We start from the raw sequence: 22,306 nt of genomic DNA on the forward strand, positions 1-22,306 counted from the left end.
CATTAAATGCCTGATTAGAAATTCTGAAAATCAAAAGAGAAATTAATAAAATTGAAAGCAGTAAAACCATTGATCTAATAAATAAGAGGTGGTTTTAGGAAAAAAAAATAATAGACTGAACGAATCTCTAGTTAATCTGACAAAGAAAAAAGAAAGATAAAAACCATAATGCTAGTATGGAAAATGAAGAAGTTGAACCTATCACCAATGATGAAGAAATTAAATTCAGAGCTATTTTGACTAACTCTGTGCTAATATATTTGACAACTTGAGTGAAATATATGAATATTTACAAGAAATATAAGCTACTGAGTTTAACAAAAGAGGAAATAAAATACTTGATTGAAAAACCCATTTCAGAAAAAGAAATTGAGGAAACCATCAATAAACTCCCTCGGAATCAATTTCCAGATCTAGATGGATTTACAAGTGAATCCAAACATTTAAGGAACAATTAATTTGAGTTTTATTTATTATTGATGTATTATTGATTTAGTCAGTTATGCTGATATTTTAAAATTAATGTTTTGTTTTTCCAGTTACGTTATGAAAATTTTTCAACATTCATTCACTTGCTTATTTATGTTACTTAATTTTTTCCCACCCTCTCTTCTCACCCCCCTCCCCTCAGCAATAAACAGTCTAGTGAATGTTTTATATGCATATTTGTGTTTAGCATATTTACATAATAGTCGTTTTGTGCATGAGGAAATAGAATTAAGGGGGGAAAAAAAGAAAACCATGGAATAGGTAGGAAAAATATGAGAGAATTAAAAAAAAGTGAACATGGTGTTCATTCATATTCTTTATGTTTTTTTGGTTTTTGTTCTTTGGCTTTTTTCCCTCTGAATATGGATGGTAATTGTCCATAGTAGGTCTCCCATGAGCAACTACATCTGTCATAGTTGATCAACTCACATTGTCGTTGTTAATGTGTATAGTGTTCTATTGGTTCTGCTCTCTTCACAGAGTATCAATTTGGGTAATTTTTTCTGTACTTCTCTAGGGTCTAACCATTCATGGTTTCTTACAGAGCAGTAGCATTTTATAATATTCATATTCCATAACCTATTCAGCCATTCTGCAATTGATGGACATCCCCATACCTTCCAATTCTTACATGTGGGAGTTTTCTCATTTTTTTATGATTTCTTCCGGATATAGGCTTGGTATTGTTACTGCTCAGTCAGTGGGTATGATCAGTTTTATTATTCTTTGGGCATAGTTCAATATTGCTCTCCAGAATGGTTGAATTAGTTTACAACTCCACCAACAATCCATTAATGTCCCTATCTTTCCATAACCTTTCCAACATTGATCATTTTCCCTTTTTTATCATCTTAGCCAATCTAGTAAGTTTGAGCTGGTACTTCATAGTAGCTTTAATTTGTGTTTTTCCATTCAGTAATGATTTGGATCATTTTTTCATAAGATTTTATATATATATATATATACATATATATATATATATATAAAATTTTAATTTCTTCATTTGAAAACTCCCTTTTCATATCCCTTTGGGAATGACTTGTAACCTTATAAATTTGATCTAAAATTCTTTCCCAGTTTTCTGTTTTCTTTCTAATCTTGACTGCATTGATTTTATTAGTGCAAAAACTTTTTCAGCTAATATTGTCAATCATCCATTTTGCAGTTTATAATGTACTATATTTCTTGTTTGATTATACATTTCTCCCTTTTCATAGATTCAAAATTCTTTTAAATAATTCTTTTTTTAATTTGTTGTTTTTCACTGGAAAATAGTATAATAAGAACTAGACATAGACCTACACCTCACACCCTATCCCAAAATAAGGTAAAAATGGTACAGGAATTAGACATAAATGGCAATACACCATAGACTAATTGAACAGATCATGAAATACTCTATCTGTTGAATCATGGAAAGGGGGGAGTTTTTTTGACCAAACGAGAAATAGAGACCATTATTAATGACAAAATGGATGATTTTGACTGTATTAAATTAAAAAGTGTTTTTCACTTATAAAATTAGCATAACCAAGATTAGAAGGAAAACAGAAAACTGGGAAACAATTTTCACAGGTGGTGTTTCTAATAAAAGACTCATTTCTAAAATAGATAGAGGACTGTATTAAATTTATAAAGATTACATGTGGTTCTTAAATCATAGCAGAGGGAAGAATATAAAGACAGTGAAAAAGAAAAATTTTTAATGAGTGAGGATATCATTAGTTCATCTAAGGGACCAATAAATATATAGGATTTAGAAGGTGATTTGTCAACTTTGGGTGATGATTTAGGATCAGAATTTATTTTCTTATTTTGCAGTGTAAAAGTAGATCAATTTATTTGTTATGAATGGTTCTATAATCCATTTTGGGAACTTAAGAAAGATAGAACAGAAATATTATTGTCATTCACAGCTCAATTCATTGAAGGAATTTGTCAAGCTTTGAACAGAGTTAACTTGCAAATCATGACTTTGCTTGATTAGTGTGTCATGAAGCAAGAAGGCTATAAATGTCCATAGCCTGGGGCTCTTCTAACTTATTTAGGAAATTTTTTAATTGACCAGAGGCAGGGCATACTGTTACTTGGATAAAAAAAAACACCCAACTGTCCACATGTAGTCAACCTGATTAAAAATCATTACTAAATACTTAATTTTGTAGGGGGTATATTTTTCTTTTCTTTTCTTTGTTTCTTTTGTTTGTTTTACAAAGCAAAGGGGTTAAATGATTTGCTCAGGGTCACACAGATGATTCTTAAGTGTCTTAGGTCAGATTTCAATTCAGGTCCTCATGACTCCAGGTCTGGTGCTCTATCCACTGCACCGTCTAACTCTCCCAGGTAATACTTTTTTCATGTTACATTTGTCCTAACTTATAAGTCTGTTCTTGACTTTTAAAGATGTAATTATTTTGCTTTGCATTTGAACTTATTTTTTGAGATTTCACTGTATTTTAATCCAGAGATGTTCTTGAAGAAGAGGTATATCCTGCTCTCTTCATTTTGTACATGTAAGGTTGTCTAAAGAAGAGTTGAAGCATTTTATTCTACGTTAGCCATATGGTGAATTAGTTATTGGGGCCATCAGAACTGAATCTCCAAGAATTCCAACTCCCAGATGATTTGTAGTTTGTATGAGCAGTACCCCTTTTTCATATTGTTGGTATGAACTACTATCTCTCTGATTTTGTTTAATGTCAGATCCTAGAGATGTTGAAGAGTGTTGAGCATAATAGATATAAATTGACTGTGGTATTAATATAGAAATATGATTGTGTGGAACTCGAAGCCAGTCATCCTCAGGAACAGGTGGTGCAATTCTACCACTGAATCAAAAATACTTGGAATTTCTTGCACTAAAGGTACATTTTATATGTGTAATTGAGAGAGACTAAATTGGGCATGTTATTAATTATACAGCCTTTGACATTAAAAAAGATGAGTGTTGGTTTTTATCAGTCAGGAAAAGGGAAACAGAAGTTGAAAACTTCCATCATGATGAAATAAGTTTCTGAAAAAAAAATTTCTAATTTTAATTTAGTAAATAATTCATCTGCTTTCTAAAGGTGTTACTTCTACCACTTGAGCAACTGAGAGCTGTGAAGTGCAACACATCTACGTTTTAAATAATTATCCCTCTTGGCATGGAAAGAGCTTTTCCAACCATTAATAACAGGAAAATGAATGTTAGACCTGCAGTAAAATAGATTAAACTGTGTACCCCTTTGGATGCTTGACTGCATCTTTAACAGACCTGAAACTCCTCTAGTTACATAAATGCTGTATATTGAAATGTGATGGTGGTCTTGGGTTAATAGTTAAAGAAGTTTTAATTAGAATTTTTGCACACAAAATTCCCCCCCCCCCCCCCTTGATCATAGCAAGTAGGCAGAATAGTAGTGTGTCTTGATCGCTTGATTGCTGGAAGTGTCTATAATGTTTGACAGATGAACTGATTGGGCACCTGGCATTTTTCTTGTCTTCTCTGTGAACCTCTGGATTGTCCCTGCCAGGCATATACATTCCGGGTCTGTGTTGTTGGTAGGATAATTTCAAGGATTGGTTGCCATGTGTTTTTGTTTTTGTTTTTTAAGTTCAAGGGTGGTTTTTTATTACAGTTTTGCTCTAGTTTACCCCATAATTTTGTAAAGTCGTTCCTTTTAACTTTTGGCATATTATATGAATTATTCCTTAGAGTTTTAATTATCTGTTGTTCAGTATCTCCTTATTATACTTTAACTTTGTTTTTCAAGGAGCACTATTAAAATTAATGTTAATAGGATGATATGACATATATCTTCAGATGCATGCTTATGCTAGAGTCTTTCTTATTTAATTTTCATGCCTGAGTGCAAATACTTGAAATAAAATAAAATTTGTCATCACATTGAAACATAGGATTGACTCTTCTTTTGAAGTCCAGTCAACAAACATCTATTAAGTGCCTACTGTTTGTCTGACATATTGTTAATCTGTGAGCATAAATAGAAAGGCAATCTCAAAGTACTTGCAGTCTAATAGGAGAAACTTCATGCAAACTACTGGTCACAAAAAAGATATAGAAAGATACACTAAAAATAGTCACCACAGGGAGTGAAAAGTGATTAAGAGTAGATGGAAGAGGGTTCTTGTAGATTGTGTGATTTTTTTTTTGGTTAGGAATGCTCAGACACAGAGTTGAGGAGAGAGAATTCCAGGCAGGAAAGAGAGACAGTTAAATGAAGTAGTTAGGAATTGAGGATGTTGTAAGAGGTCAGTGTTTCTAGATTTCAGAATACACTGAAAGGATTAAGCTAGAAGAAGATTGAAAAAGTAGGAGAAATAAGTTAATGGATTTCTTAATGACTGGACTTGGATGTGGAATATAGGAGAGAGTGATTAATAAGGACAGAAAGTAAAATTGACAGGTCTGCCTGGGCATTTGATAGTGCTGAAATCCCACCTTTCCCAATAGTTCCTAAATTCATTTGCTTTCCCTCTATTAATTTTTCCTACTAATCTTTTATATAGACTATTGGGCATTTTTTTGGTTTGCTTATGCCTTTAGATTGTGACCTTCTTCAGGTCATCTGACTCTTGCCATTCTTTGTGTTCATTGTGATTAAATACTATCCTCCTGACTCTAACCCTAACTCACATCCCTTTTCCTGTTTTATCACCTGTAACATGTCGACTCTTATTCTCCCCACGCACAAATCTTATCCTCTTCCTTATTTCCCCATTACTATTGAATCAATTAGTTAGTCATTAAGTATATTTTAAGTGGGGAGTCACTTTACCCCATTGCCTTGCAAAAACCAAAACCCCAACCAAATAATCTCTCCTGGATCTGTTTTTCAGATCAGTTGTTTTTCCATGAGATATTTCACACTTTCTTCTAGTTTTTTATTCTTTTGCTTTTCTTTTATTGTTTCTTGATATTTCTCCATTCTACATTTAAAGGAGTTATTTTCTTCAGAGAGCTTTTTTTGTCTCCTTTTCCATCTGACTAGTTCTCCTTTTTTAAAAGTATTCTTCTCCCCATTGACCTTTTGGACTGGTTTTTCCATTTGACCCAAGCTAGATTTTATGTTTGTTTGTTTGTTTGTTTTTGCAAAGCAAATGGACTTCAGTAGCTTGCCCAAGGCCACACAGCTAAGTAATTATTAAGTGTCTGAGGCCGGATTTGAACTCAGGTACTCCTGACTCCAGGGTTGGTCCTCCATCCACTGCGCCACCTAACTGCCCCCCCCCAAGCTAGTTTTTAAGATTTTTTTCACTATTTTTTTTTTGTTTCTCCACCAAGATTTTGACTTGGTTTTCATGATTTTCCTGCATTGCTCTCATTTTTCTTCCCAGTTTTTCCTCTGCCTCCCTTTCTTGATTAATAAAATCTTATTTGAGCTCTTCCATAGACTTAGACCAATTCATAGTTTTCTTGGAGGCTTTGGATACAGAAACTTTGACTTTGTTATCTTCTGAGTGTTTATTTTTATCTCCCAAGGGATCAAGCTAACCATATTAGATTCAGATTCTTTTTCTTCTGTTGTTTGCTTATTTCTCCAGCCTTTGACCAGATTTTAACTCTTTGTTAAGATGAGACTCTCCTTCCAGGGTAGAGGATGCACTTCTGCAACCTTTTGAGGGTTTTGGGGAACCCCTGCCACCCGGGACTTCAATTCCTTCAAGGTCTTATGAGAGGCTTTGACTGCTCTCCTGATCTGTGCTGTGGTCTGGATGACTTCTGCCCTGGAGCTATGAGGAGAGTCCCTGTTCTGCTTTGGCATTATGGGGCCCAAGACTGCATCATGTATCTGAGTATGACCAAATCAACAGAGTCCTGCTGCAGGGATAGCAGAGAGACCTCAAGAGTCTCCCCTGAGTCCCTTACCATGTGTGGGCTTAAGTGCTCTGGAAGCAGCTGCTGGGTGACTCTATAAGTTCCTGGGGTGGGGCTGTGCTGTGGCCTACACTGGCCTGGACTCTAGGCTTACTCTGGTGTGATAGTTTTTCCTCATTGATCTTGAAAGTTGCTCCTGGGTTGAAAGGTCTGGAAGCTGTCCACTGCTCTGTACACAGGTGCCTCAAAGGCTGTTCCTGGATGGCTAGTGCTGGTTTCCTCTGGTGGCCATGGCTGATGGGTGAGGGCTGTACTTTGACCCTTTCCAACACTAATAGAATAGACCCTTCCTGCAGATCTTATAAGTTGTTTTGAGCCAGAAGATTGTTTTACTCAGGCTTTCTGTGCTTCTAGAATTTGGTTAGAGTCATAATTTTAAAGCATTTAAAGTGTTCTGTAGGAGAGCTTCTGAATTTCCTGCCTCTACTCAATCATCTTGGCTCTGCTGCTCTGGTTGCCTTTTTTTATGGAGATTTGTCTCTTTGATGCATTAATAGATCCTTTAATAAATTTTATTTATTTACTTTTGCTTTTAAAATACATTCCTTTTGTTTCATTTTTTTCCAGTTACATGCAAAAATGGTTTTCAGTATTCATCCTTCAACAAGTTTTTGAGGTTTTCATTTTCTCCTACCCTTCCTTCCTTTCCTTCCTCCCCATGACAGGGGACAATCTGATATAGGTTGTATATATAAAATCATGTTTAACATATTTCCACATTATTCATGTTGAGAAAGAAGAATGGGAAAGAAACAACATAAAAGAAGTTTTACTAAGTGAACATAGCATGCTTTGATCTGCATTCAGAAGCAGGTGGCATTATTTGTAAAAGATCTCTTCAGATTGTCCTTGTGCACTAGCCTACATTTATTATGGTTAATCACCTCACAGTGTTGCCTTTAATGTGTCCCTGTTCTCCTGGTTCTGCTTACTTCACTCAACATCAGTTCATGCAAGCTTTTCCATTCTTTTCGAAAATCTGGCAGAGCAATAGTACTATATAGCATTCTTATAGAGCAATAGTACTATATAACATTCATATACCAGAACTTGTTCAGCTATCCCCAAATGATGGGCCTCCCCTCAGTTTCCAATTCTTTTTCACTACAAAAAAAGCTTTTGTAAATATTATTGTACATGTGGATCTTTTTTATAAGTAAAATTTCCTCATTTGTTATTAGTTTTGATTATTTTATAATGAGATACCTGCAGAGGTAAAGAAACTTTTTAGAGGCATTTGTAAAAACCAGTAATATGGTTAGCTTTTCATTTGATTGGTGAATCTATCTATCTATCTATCTATCTATCTATCTATCTATCTATCTCTCTATCATCTATCTATCTATCTATATCTTTTTCTATGAAACTTTAGATTATAATTCTTGCTGTCTGTTTATATTTTTATAATTAAAATTTTACAAATAAATAAAATTGTGCATTTTGGCTTCAAGAGATATGATAAACAGGGTAGAAAATACAGAAGACCAGCAGTTGTTATTTGTTTTTCTGAGTCAATATCATCTTAACAAGATGTTTATAAAATATCTGTTTTTTAAAATTAGAAGGAACCTCAAAATCAATTTAGAATTGATTCCAGAAGCTGAAAAAAATGAGTATTGGTTATCTGGCATTTATGTGAATGTCACCTCTGTAATGCGGGATAATATTAAGATTGTCCAGCTTCTGGAAAATGATAAATCGCTTCCATTTGCTTTTTGTTGTTTTAGGGGTTGAGAGAGGATGCATTCTCTTGATATAATATAAAGTCATCATCATTTTGAAACAGTAGTGTTTAAAAAGGCACTGTCTTTTAATTTGTTCATTATTTTCTTATATTAGCTATTTCCCAATGTTAATATATATCCAATTTATCAAAAGTTATACTTTAAAATCCTTCTTTTTTCTCAGAGACATTCATGAAGAATTGGTAATAGAAATTATTTAAAATTCTTTTTTTTTAGAATAATCAGATTATTTGTTCCAATAAACTGATAATTATTCAAAAATGGTGATATTTTTGGACTTGGTACAGAATTTGTGCACAAAATTTGAAGTCTGACTACCTTTCAGAACTTTGAAGATTTGATCAGCTCTCTAAGCTTTATCCACTTCTGTCCTATGACATGATGTTAATTTTGCTTGTTGTGCCCTGTACATACAGTCCATAAAAGTCTACTTTATATACAACACAAAATTTAATAGATATTTGAAGGAGGTTTTAATCAGTCACTAATTCACTAAACCTCTTTTATGATAATTTTATTTCTAACCATTAATTAATTTTTAAAAGTGTTTTATTTATTTAAGGCAACATGGTTAAGTGATTTGTCCATGGTCATACAGCTAGGTAATTATTAAGTGTCTAAGGTCAAATTTGAACTCAGTTCCTCCTGACTCCAGGGCTAGTGCTTTATCCACTGTGCCACCTAGCTGCCCACAACCATTAATTTATAATCATCACTGACAAGACTTTAGAACAAACCTTCATCATTATTATTACTTGGAATCTAGTTTGAGTCTCCTACATTATCTCCTGATTAAATTTCTCTGTATCTACTTCACAATCATGTCCTTTTAAACGCCTTAAAAATCATGCTCTCATCATAGCTGTCTTGCTAAAATCAGCTGTATTTTTTCATTATTACTTAAGATAAAGTATATAAGATCCTTAGATTTCCATTTGGTGTTTGTTTTTTTTTAAACAGTGTGAAGCCAGTCTTTCCTAACATTTTCTTTGCTATATCCTTCCATCATGATTCTGATTCTTTAGGTAGATGTTAATCTTCAGCTTATTGTCTTCTGATTAGGTTTTATCTATTACTGCTTTGTTCTTTGCTTGTACTATTTTCCTTTCTGTAATATCCTCATCCTTACTACCTATCCAATACCATATATATTTTTCAAGGCCCACTTCAAATCCTACTTTTACCATGCCTTAGCCAAACATATTTTTCCCCTTTTTAATTTTCTGTCATGAAAAGAACATTTTAGTTCATGTAGTCATTCCCTTATCACCTTTCCAACTTGCTAATAGTACTGATCATTTAAGAGCTTCTAGAATATCTTCAGTAATAATTATTTAATTAATTTTTGCTGGGCTGTTTTAGAACTCTAAATTGTTTGGAATTTCTTCCTGATATTACTTTCAATTTTTGCCTCCCTCTGATATATTCCCTTGTTTTTAGGTTTGTCTCCTAAATCTAAACAGAATTCTCTCTATATCTTCATACCATGAATGAAACTACCACGTCTCTTTCTCTGCATTAATCAACCTGAAACCTTCCACTGATACTCTTATGCCATAGTTTCCATTTATTTGACTATTCTGATCTGTATCTTAGTTTATATACCAGTTTGTCCCAGTACTTTCTAATGCCATTAATCTTTCCCAATTATATATGTTTTGCCCCCTTTTTATGTATCTACATCATATGTTCTCAATGATATTATAAACTCTGTGAAAACAGAATGTATTTTTGTTTGCATCATGGTATATAATGTCTTATACAAAGTAGAAAAATGATGAATTTTTTTGATAATAGAATATTGAAATATAAGGTCTGTTGTGTGATCTTGTGAGAGTCATTTATTGCCTAAATTGATATAAATGAGATCCTTTTAACTCAAGAGATGTTAGATTTGTTTAGCTTTTACTATATGAACCTATGGTGGGGTGATTATGAAATTCCTCCATCTTATAGTTTCAGTGCTTTCCTATTTTTTTCTTTGCTCATAGTATTATTGATTTAGAGGTACAAAGATTCACAGATGCTATCTAGGCCAAACCTTTCATTTAACAAATGAGGAAACTGAAACCCAGGATAGGTATTTGACTTGCTCAAAGTCATGCAAGTGCTGGTGTTATTTAAACTTGGTTCCTTTGTTTCCTGATCTATTGTTTTTTTCATCCATACCATGCTTTCCAAATTTTATATTATTTCTACCTAAATGAATTTTCCTCTGGTTTGTTAAAAAGTCCCCTTCCCCAAATAATTTTTTATGGGTCTGAGCCTCACTGGAGTCCTCAGTGTATTTTCCTGCTTTTACCTCCTTTCATGTTCTGTATTTAACTTCATTTATTTATGGTTGTCTTTAAGCTTCCTATCCAAGAATAAATAATGAAGGTGATGGACATCAATGTGGACCATACACTTTGGGCTTAGGCAGTTTTCTTATGGGTTAGAAGAACGGTATATTTTATTTTTTGTCCATTAACCATAGTTATTCTGCTTTCAGGATGTTTATGAGGGTTTGAGCTTGATTAAGAATAAATGACCCCCCTGGTCATTAGGAAGTTATAAAAATATTTAGTGTTGTTTTATTGTATGAAGCCCAAATGATGGTATTAGCTTATGGTAGTTTTTTTGTCCTTTTTTAAAATATTTAGATTTGATTTGAAAACTATATTAATCAGACTTTTTGTCACAAAACTCTGTTATGACTTTTTGCTCTCAGGGACTTAAGTCTTTTCTTTAAGTCCCATAGTTTCATTTCTGTGATTTGTCTATAATCAAAAAAGGATAGCCTTTTAACAGATCATTTAAAACCCAGTCTTTATATAATTATATTGTTGGAAATGTTTATATTGTTGGAAATGGATTGTATTTTTATAAATTTGTATATATGTATATATTCATGTATATACACATGTATTTCATCATCTTAGTAACTTTAGAGGTAGCATGGTATGGGAACAGGGTTTTATTACATTCAGAATCTTTTTTGAAAGGAAATTTGCTATTGCCATCTTAAATTACATGACTTACATCTCACTTATATGTGTTCGTAATGAACAAATATACAATTAGGTAGGTGTTATAAATAGGATATGGTCGAAAGACTTAAACTAGTCAAGTTCCTTAAATTTTATAGCAACTGCCCAGAAGAGTTTTTCTACTCTTTAATTTTGTCTTTGGGGCTAACCAGCTGACGCCCTGTAGGTTATGTTCCTACAAGACTGAAAAAGCCTTAGTATTTCTTCTCTACCTCCTTTGTATTTTGAAGAAAACTATGTAACATGAGAAATTTCAATCCCACCCTTTAGTAGGAATTTAATTTATCAAACTAAGGGAGAGAGAGAGAGAAATACAAATACAGAGAGAGATACAGAGAGAGATACAGAGACAGAGAGACAGAGAGAGGGGAAGCTCCTAGATAAACATACAGCAGCGCCTAAACTCCTAATCATTCAAGGTTTCCGCTTCCAGGCCCTATAATTAGAAGTCCTTCTTTTCCTTGTATTCCCAGTTGACGCAAATGCTTTTTGTGGCTTGGCACCTCATTTGGGGCGTGGGTTTAGTTTATGGCCAGGCCAGAGTCTGGTTTAGTCTTCTGATACTGCAGAAATAGCTCTCAAGCCACAGTTTACATCCGTACTACTTTTTCCCTTTTATGTATATGTTCTGTGTATTTTTTGAGTTCTTTTCCTGAAAGAAGCTTATTGTTTCCCCCAGCAGAGTGCGTGAAAAAGAGGAAGTTATAAATTAAAAGAAAGCATATGTATTCTTGGGCCTACAAGAAGCTTAAGCCATTTCTTTTTGGAACTATTCTGGGAAAGATTTAACTAACCTTCTTTGTGAATAAGCACTATCCATAATTAATCCTTGATATACCTTTCATTTGATGGGAAAGCAAATCAAACCTTGAAATCAGATTCATGGGAGATAATAGCTATGTTGTCCCAAAAGTTCTTGCTGTATCATGCATTTATAAAATTTGAATTGGTTTATTAATATCTTATTGAAAAATAAGCAGGAGAAAACTGAAGTTTTAGTATGAATCTTCCCCTGAGTTGATTATTAACTTTGAGGGAGATTGATATAGCTTGAAAGGAGTCCCAGTCAGGGTCATCTGTAGTGAATGAATTTTTCAAAGGAAAACATAAAAATGATTTCTTGTTGCTATTATGTTTGCATTATAATCTTTTAAAGCTATAGAAAATACTTTTGTGGAGCATCTCTGAAAAGCTCAGCATTTCACCATTAAAATGTGTTACTCAGCTAAAAGTAGAAAAGGAAGTCAAAATATTGCTTTCCAAAAGGAAAGAGATTGATATGACCAAATACAGGTCCATGAATGATAATAAATGCAGGAGAGTGTTTCTTAGCATGGGATTTTATTGGAAGATAGCCAAGGAGGCAACACATTTGGGGCAGTTCAAGAATCATAGGATTTTAGATTTTTAAAAATGTGAAAAGAAGCCCTCAAATACTGTCTCCTGGACCCAGGCTAGAACATTCATCTAATGAGATGCCTTGGCTCCAGAACAGTGACACAAAGCAGGATCCTGGTTGAGCCATGCAAACAGCCAGATCAGAGAGCTCATCTTTCGATTTTAATGCCAACTCCTGTCTTCCCGCAAATACTGTATAATCTTTCACCCCTTTTCTTTTTCAACAAGGAAGTTATTTTAAAAATTAAAGGGTGAGCAAAGGAGGAAAACATGATCAATGTGGAACAGAAAAGCATGTGGATCAGATTAAATACCTAGATATGTGTGCCTATATCAATGCATATTTAACAAGGCAGATACTGTGTACATCTGACCTAATAACTGCTCACCTTATAGCCATGTTTTAAAATGGCTTGATATAGGGAAGGGTTGGGTGGGCAGAGAAGTAAAATTATTTTCTTGTACTTGTTCTGCATATTTTTGAGCTCTGTGTCTCAATTTGACTTCATACACTATAAGCTACCTTCTTTTAAGTTCACACCCTGAATTGACTGGTGTTATCCATGATTTATGTCAGCAGATCTTGACTTTATGAAAAAACAGACCTTCAGTAAGAAGATGCTATTCAGAAAATGACTATGGATAGGTAGATTGTCTTCATTCTGTCATGCAACCATAAACACTTTTGTGAATTTATGGGACCTGATTACATACCTGTGATATTGGAAATAAGTTAAAGATAACATTTCAGAGAGCAGACTAATCCCTTTAGCAATGTTGGTCTTAACTCTTAGGTCTTCTGTCCACATCATTTTTACTGACCCCAAAATTCTTGTCACATGAAATAAATTTTATAACCTTTTTTCCCATATATTTTCTAGTTCTTTATACTTTTATTCAGTACTGCTCTTTTCATGTTTCTCTCCCATCACAATACTTTTCTTTGATTTTAATGTTCCTCTAGGGGAAGATATTTCTTCTCCACATATTTTCATTGCTGATCCTTGTTAAGTATTTGCCATTGTTTCTGCCAGCTTAATATTGATGGTTGTAGCATGTAGACTTTGAACTCCCATAAGGAGCGTCATATGATTTTCAGTATATGTCCTGAAAAATTCCTAACCCTGATAAAAATGAATTCTTCATAAAGAAGTTACTTGTTAAAAAAAGAAATCTCTCTGGACAAAACCTTATGTGTTTTCCCCTTGGTTTTTATCTTGTAGGTATGCTTCTTGTCACAACTGACACTCTTGGTCATGATTTTCATGTCTTCCAAATCTTGACTCATCCATGGTCCTCATCACAGAGTGCTGTCCATCATTTATACACGCTTCATAGGGGAGAGACTGAAGCCAAAGTAAGTCGTCTTGTTTTTTTTTTTCTTTTCTTTTTTTGCTGTTGTTGTTTGTTTTTAGGTTGTTTTTTTTTTTTCAAGGCAATAGGGTTAAGTGGCTTGTCTAAGACCACACAGCTAGGTAATAACTAAGTGTCTGAGGTCGGATTTGAACTCAGGTACTCCTGACTCCAGGGCTGGTGCTCTATCTACTGTGCTACCTAGCTGCCCCACGTCTTTGTTTTTAATGTAGTCTTGCTGTTTTCCCTCTATTCTGTCAGTCATTTAATAGTAGCATTACATGGGGATTTCAGTAAGAAAAAGGTGTCTTTTAGCTATAAAGTTTTTTTTTTGAAGGAAATTTTGTACCATAACAGTAAGAGCTGTAAGTTTACTAAAGTTTTATTGTTGAAGTTTCTTCACTTATAAAAAAATGTCAGAGCTTATTCAAAACCCAGTTCTTTTTGTTTCTTACTAGTATTTACAACAAAATGTGTCTAAGGAGAGAAAGCTATACTTGAGATTACATTATCCCCTTTTGAAGAACATTCTCAAATGTATAATATATATTTGAAATTATTAAAGACATTTAGTATTTCCATGAAGAAAGATTTTCTTTTTACTATTAGTAAAGTTAAAAGTCTTGCCCTCCACTAAGTAAAACTCTCTGATCTCTACATTACTGTGAACCCTAACTCAAACTTTCTGAATTTCAAATAAAGCACATTAACTAGCAATCTTTAGAAACTCTCCTCATATTTTTCCCCCCTGCTTTTTCTTTCCTCCTGTCAAAGTTCAGAAAGATCTTTTGATACAATAGTAACAGATGTGTAGTGTGGCTTGGAGGTTTTCCCTCACTTCACGTTTTTGATTCTGTCAAATGAATTTGGAAATCTCAGCTTTTGGCATTCAACATGCTTCCCAAACTATCACTATTGAGCATTTTATCCAAACCAGCTGTCCTGGGAGAAGTGAGAAGTTGGGGAGTAGAATTCTAAGTACTGCAAACATAACTTTTTATTTAATTTCTTCTAATTCTCAATCAGTTGAATTAATAATTTTATTCACTTTTACATCCACTAGAAATAAGCTATTCATGGCCTCATGTACATGATTTTTCTTTTGCTTCACCATTTCATTTTTTTTCCCTCTATGTTAGGTATCAAAGCATGTCATTAAAGCTTATAAAGCCAGAAATAATTTTTTATATATTTTTGTACTTGTATCTATTCATAGTTCTGGTGCTATTATCTTCAAAAATCAGTTTGCAATACTATTTCCTTGCCTTCTGTTTTGAACTTGTTACGTAAATGTCAACTGGAATGGAATGAAAGGAATAACTAAAAAATGCAAGATGTTTCTCATGTTTTAGAAATTGATTCATTTACAGAACTTAAAAGAATGAGTAAATCCTCCTACAGCTTAGAAGTCTTCAGTTAGCTCTCCTTTCTTCTGAATTTCTTTAGTTTGTTTTTCTTTCATTTTGAGAGAACCAGTGATATCACAGATGATATCTTGACTGAAGGGTGAATTATATTTAAGTGATTCAGAGTTGGAGAGTTATCAGCCTCACTCTCTCTTCCTGAGTCATTGAAAATCCAGTGTCTGGGAAGAAGTCAAGACAACTGACAATTACCCAGGATGACCTTGATGTCTTCGATGTCTGACCAAACTCTGAGTGCTCCACACCACCTGCCTCACCTGCCTTCTTGACCTTTAGAACAAATTGTTCTCATCTGCCCAGTCTACCAGGAGAAGTCTTCACATGCTGGGGGTACACATAACCTAACTCATTGATAGGATTAAGGTCTGTCAGATTTCCTGAACCTGGATTAACCCATCTGCTAAAATAGGTTACCAGATTGTGGCCACTGCACATGCTACTGCTTTTTGGAACCATAGATGAGAATTGGGTGAATCAGGCAAACACCAAAGGTGAAATAACAGCCTTGAAAAGGAGTAATAGGACTCTTACACTAGACATGTGAGTCCTCCTGGACACCCTATACCTCCAATTCCTATAGCACATATTTTCTGTTCTATATATTACACATTATTTAAACACTGTTTATATGTCATTCTATTCTGTCTCTAACTTATTTGTAATGTTTTTGGATCTTGAGTAGCTTTTTCCTGTGCTTTGTATATCCCCAGTGTATCAGTGAATGTAAATTGGGAATACCAGCTTTGTTCCCATTTTACAGCTCAAAAATTCAAGGGTTTGACCAGCTATTTACTTTGCCCATTGAGTTACTGCTTTGTCACAGCCTCTCAACCACAAAACCTCAAAATGCAAGCACCCTGACTTGGCCACCATGAAAGTTATTTCCAACTTTACTACTGAAAATCCTTTTAGGCTTAGTTAGGAAATTCATAAATGATATGTATCACATATTTAGAAATGACTTGCTGTATGTGATCTACTTGCTTTTCCATTTCTGTACAATCAAGTAAGTCTAGATTTAGCTGAAATGATTGAGGGTACTTTAATCAGACTGCAAAAAAATCTAGTATGTGGATCTAATTATGTTGAATTAAGTTGTTTTGTGGTCTATGACTTGGGATATCATCTGCATCTGACAACAATTTTCCTTATAAAGCACATATGTAGTAAGAAAAATATTCCTTGTTTTCAGCAGTTAAGTCATGTGGTAGAAGTCTTATGGGTACTCTAATATTATTGTAGTATAATTCAGCTTCAATAAAGTGTTTCACTGAAAGCAGAGTTCTCTTTGAACATAAAATACATAACAGAATTATTCTTGAAAGAAATATAAATCAGATAAAAGTCTAACAATTAAACAATATTTCTCTGAAAGTTTCAGAACAGTTCAGCCAAATGAAGCACAATTAGTACCTTTAATTCACAAAAGAGAAAAGAAAGAAATCCTGCTGGTTAATATTTACTAAATTGAAACCATTTGATAGTCACATGATTTCTTTCAGCTGTAAAGGCATGCCATATAGTATGTTCACAGCTTTATGGCGAGAAATACACACACATATTTCAAAAGGAATGTTTCTAAGTTTCTCTTATTTGCTTGAGTCCTAGAAACCAGATTCAATGGATTCTGATTTTATGTGCCATCTTTGCATAATTAGTCTCTAACATAGGTTTTGATCTTATAAGAAAAGAACTTTTAGGTCTTAGCAGGGAAAGGAACAAAAGATAAGGACAGAATACATTTATTTGAAAGATCGGGATCTGTAATGGGTTGTTCAGTCTATATTGGAGTCTTGAGAAGTGGAGCTGCACACTGGGACAGGCCCCACTAGCACCAGCTAAAGGTAACAAGGGGACAGAGTAGATGGATCTCTGAAACTGGAGTTAGGAAAACACATGTTCAGATCTGACCTCAGACTTAATCTGTGCTTGCCTCATTGTCCTCTATTTGTAGATGAAGATCATAATAGACTTGTGTTCCATAATTGTTTGGAGAATTAAGTAAATTTTTGTGAAATGTTCTGTGCGATGCCAACTGTGTGCAGTATTCCCTTAATAAATGCTGATTTCCTTCCTTCCTTTCACTGAGCAGTAACTATAATTGTTCATTAGATTTCTAATATGTGACCTTCTTCAATTTAAGTTAGGGATAAGAAGATTCACTGCCAGACCTCTCTAGATATTAAATGAATGAGTGAATAAAGCACTGAAATGAAAGCACTTGGAGATACAAAGACCTGCTCCTAATGACCTCCCATTTTAATGGGAGTGATAATTCAGTGAAGGATTCAGCTGCTAGTTAGAAGCAAAAATTCCATGATAGCAAAGCATTTTTTTAAGATTAAAAAAAAGCATGCTTTAGTCTGTGTTCAGACACCATCAGCTCTGACTTTGGGATGGATAAAATTCTTTATCACGTATCCTTTAGAGTTCTCTTGGGCCACAGCATTGCTGAAAAAAAGGTAATTTATTCTTAGTTATTCATCCTGCAATATTGCTGCTATTTTGTTTGCAGTACATTTCTGATTGTATCTGTTCATGTCAGTTTTTTACTGAGAGCATCCCACTCATCACTGCCTATAACAGAACAGCATTTCATCTTAGTTTCATATGATAATTTGTTCTGCCATTCCCCAACTGCTGGGCTTCCCCTCAATCTCCTGCTCCTCATGACCAGAAAAGAGCTGCTATAAATATCCCTATCCACATAAATTCTTTTCTTCCTTTATATCATCTCTTCTAGAATATAGATCCAGAAGTGGCACCACAAGGACCCAATTTGTAGGCATGGTTTTATAACTCTTTGGACACAGTTCCAAATTGTTCTACATTACTGTTGAATCAACTCACAACTCTTCCAACAGTGCATCAATGTCTCAATTTCCCTAGATCCCATTCTACATATTTGTCATTTTTTCCCATCTGCTCAATTCAATAGTTATAAAATAGTACCTCAAAATTTTTCCAACCCATATTTCTCCTATAGTTAGTGATTTAGGACATTTTTAAAAGGATTTAAATAGATTGATAGTTAACCTCATCTGAAAACTGTTCATATGTCTTGATCATTTATCAACTGATCAATGACTCTTGTTTTTCATAAATTTGACTGTGTTCCCTTTGTTTCAGAAATGAAGTCTTTATCAGAGAAATGTTTCCATGTTTTTCTTGAGTTAATATTGCTTATTGTATCTTCCTCCATCCTATTCCCCCACCCCCATTTATTCTATTATCTTTCTCCTTTCACTCTGTCCCTACTCAGTTGTTTGTTGGGGTGTTTTTTGGGGTTGTTTTTTGGGTGAGTTCTAAAATTTATTTATTTTTTAAATTTTTATTTATTTGCTTATTTACATATTAATAAAATAGTCTTGTTGCAAGAATAAACATAATAAAAAAACAAAAACAAAGGGTCAACTAGGTGGTGTAGTGGATAAAAGCACTGGCCTTGCAGTCAGGAGTACCTGCGTTCAAATCTGGTCTCAGACACTTAATAATTACCTAGCTGTGTGGCCTTGGGCAAGCCACTTAACTCCATTTGCCTTGAAAATAAACCTAAAAAAAAAGAGAGTAAACATACCCCCCCCCAAAAATAGAAAAACCTCATGAAAAATAAAGTGAGGAAAAAAGAGAATTGTACATCAGTCTGTGTTCAGATACCATCAGTTCTGTTTTTGGGATGGATCGCATTCTTTATCAGAAATCCATGAGAGAAGTTGTTTCATTATTTTTTTCTGTTTACTCATTTCCCCAGTCTATGCCCTGGTTTAAAGGTGCTTCCCAAGCTTTTGAGTGTTATTGGGTCACTCCTACAAGGACCTCAGTCCCTTCATGGTCTTATGAGAGGCTCTAAGTGCTCTCCTGATCTGTGCTCTGGTCTGTGGATGACCACAAGCACTCCCTTCTGCCTTGGGACTGTGAGGAAAGTCACTGTTCTGCTGTGGCAGTAGGGAGGGTCTGGACAGAGCAAAAGAGTCCTGTCCCAGGGATAGTTGGAGAGACCTTGACAATCTACCCCCCTCCCCTTTACCTTCCCCTTCTGAGCACTTAGAAAGCAGCTGCCAGGTGGCTCCCTGCTGGGTGGGTGCCTCTTCAGGCCTGCTTTCCTTTCTTGAATGGGGTTGGGCTAAGGTGCCACTCTAGCCTGGGCTCCACTCTTGGAGGTTGTGTTTGGTGATCCCTAGGTTGGGAGTTCAGGAAACCGCTTCAACTGTCCGCAGCCCAGGAACCCCCAAGAACCCAGGTGCCCTGCGTGCTGTTCCTAGCAGGCTTGAGCTCTTTCTCTGCAGTGCAGGGTGACCTTAGCTATGCTGCCATCTCTTCCAACCCCAGTGGAACAGAGGCTTCTGAGGAATCTTCCAAGTTACTTTAGACTGGAGAATTGAATAATGGGTCTTTCTGCATGTTCTGGCTCTACAAAATTTGGTTTGAGTCATATATATATATAACATTTTTTGAGTATTTTGGAAGAGACCTTTTGGAAATTCCTTCCTTCATGCTACCATCTTGGCTCCACCCTCTCAGGCATTTCTTAATGCCTCTTTTTCAGTGTCATTAGAATGATGTCCTCTCTTGCCCTCTTCCTTTCCTTTGATATATTTAATTTATAGACACATATAACATATGTGGGGACAAAGTGAAAAATAAAAGACAATAGCTTTTTTATTTTTGTTCTTGGATATCTAATGTCATATGCAGAATCTTAATTTGACTCTAGGTTCTGTGACAGCTCATTTTTATATATAAATTTAGGGTTTAGGCATCATGTATGGAGTATTAATCTTGGTGTCACACAACCTGAGTTTAGATCACTTTTCTGCCTCCTGCTATCTGTGACTTTGATAAAATCACTGACCTTTTCTAGGCCTTTAACTTCATATATGAAAGGAAGGTCTGTATTTCATAATGTTTTTAGTTCCTCTCCAGCTGTATATCTTTCTAAAACACTTTTAGAAATCTCATCAAATTTATGAAAAACTTGATATTTTTGATATATACATGTTATATACAGAGGATGCCCAAAATCTTAATGAAGATTTAAACTAATAAGCCTTAAATCTGCATTAAGGAGAAGATGTGGGAAAACTGAGACACTAAAGTACTATTGCTGGAGTTGTGAACTGAGTCAACCCTTCTGGAAGTAATTTGGAAACATGCCCAAAGAACAATAAAATTATACATATTCTTTGATCCAGCAATATCACTGCTAGGTCTGTTTCCAGATAGGTCATGAAAGGGGTACCTACATGTATAAAAATATATGTAGCAGCTCTGTATGAAAAGTATCACCTTCAACTAGAGAAAAAATTATTGAGTCTGAATGTAGAGGAAAGGATACTGTGTTCACCTTTTAATACTTCTTTGAAACTCAAAAATTTAAAGAAACTGAATATTAAAAAAAACTATCTTTTACTTTCTTTTAGTAAATATTTTGTTCTCCAATCATATACAATAGTAGTATCTACCTTTCATTTTTTAGTAAGGTTTTGAGTTTTTCATTTTTCCCCCACCCTCCTTTCCCTCCCCCCTCCCAACTGAAGGCAGTCTGATAATCTTTTATATTGTTTCCATGACATGCATTGATCAAAATTGAATGTGTTGAGAAAAAAACTCTTCAGGAAGAAATAAAATATTAGAGGTAGAAAAATTATGTAGTTCATAAGACAACTTTCTTTTTTTAAAAGGAAGTTAATAGTCTTTGGTCTTTGTTTAAACTCCACAGTTCTTTCTCTGGAAACAGATGGTATTCTTCATCACAGATACCCTTAAATTGTCCCTGATTATAGCACTGATGAAATGAGTAACACCAAGATGGCGACATGAAGGGATTGAGTCTTAGGATCTCTCTGATGAAAACTCATAAACTAAGAACTCTAACTAAACTTTCGAGAGACAGAACCCACAAAGGGACCCAGTGAGGCAGTTCTCCTACTCAAGGTAACCTGGAAAACAGCAGAAAGGGTCTGCTCCCCGGGGTCAGAGGCGGGCCCCACCAGAGGGGTGGCCCGCCAGAGTGAAAGAACTTCAGCCTCCTGGAGGCAGCCCCAGGGCTCTGGGAGCCACGGCTCACAGCAGCGGGGTAGTCTCCTCAGCTGCACCCCGGGGAACACCAGGCACAAAGTGGGGGAACAGCGGGGGACCTCTGCCAGAGTGAGCATGTGGAGCCCAGTCCTCAGGGCACACAGCAAGCAGCTTGGTCCTTCTCGGCAGCCCAGACCCAGAAACAGAAGCAGGTGGAGCCAGTAAGCAGGAGCCCCCAGGGCATGAGCCCATTGAGCTGAGGGAGGGGAGTGAAGAGAGACTGCAGAGTTCTGTCCTCTGCCTAGAAATGGAGAGAATCCACCGATCCCCCCGAGAAAGAGATCCCAAAAAACCAACCCCCAGGAATATTATAGCCAAGTTCCAGAACTCCCAAGTCAAAGAGAAAATATTACAAGCAGCCTGAAGGACACAGTTCAGATATTGTGGAGCTGCAGTCAGGATCACACAGGACTTAGCAGCAGCTACATTGGAAGCTCATAGGGCTTGGAATACAATATACCGCAAGGCAAAAGAGCTTAGAATGCACCAAGAATGAACTACCCAGCAAGGCTGAATGTCCTCTTCCAGGGAAAAGGATGGACTTTCAATGAACCAGGGGAATTTCAAATGTTTCTGTTGGAATGGCCAGAGCTGAACAGAAGGTTTGATCTTCAGATACAGGACTCAGGTGAAGCATGGAGATTGGAGGAGAGAGGGGAAATATGAGGGACTTAATGAGTATGAACTTGCATTATAGAAAAATGATACTGATAACATTCATATGAACCATCTCAGTTAATAGAGCAGGTAGAGGGAGCTTTTATAGTTGAAGCACAGGAGAAAGCTGAAGTCGAAGATAAAATATGGTGTAAAAATGGAGTCAATAGGAAAAAAGGGAAATGGAATGGGAGAAAGAAAAAGGAGAGGGGGAATAGTCCAAGATATTTCACATAATAAGATTTTTTTTTT

The 22,306-nt window shown here is 35.2% G+C and overlaps 1 protein-coding gene across 10 annotated transcripts in view; it reads left to right on the plus strand.

The window, feature by feature from the left end:
* Window positions 1–22,306, plus strand: part of BCAS3 (BCAS3 microtubule associated cell migration factor) — an 851,656-nt gene that overhangs the window by 281,050 nt on the left and 548,300 nt on the right. For all 10 annotated transcript variants that reach the window (XM_074223544.1, XM_074223545.1, XM_074223546.1 and 7 more), the window contains exon 14: window positions 13,766–13,899. In XM_074223544.1, the coding sequence (XP_074079645.1) occupies window positions 13,766–13,899 (134 nt within the window). The remainder of the gene's footprint in view (window positions 1–13,765; window positions 13,900–22,306) is intronic.

This window comes from Macrotis lagotis, chromosome 2 (assembly GCF_037893015.1).
Source record: "Macrotis lagotis isolate mMagLag1 chromosome 2, bilby.v1.9.chrom.fasta, whole genome shotgun sequence".
In the NCBI taxonomy this organism is placed as follows: Eukaryota; Metazoa; Chordata; class Mammalia; order Peramelemorphia; family Peramelidae; genus Macrotis; species Macrotis lagotis.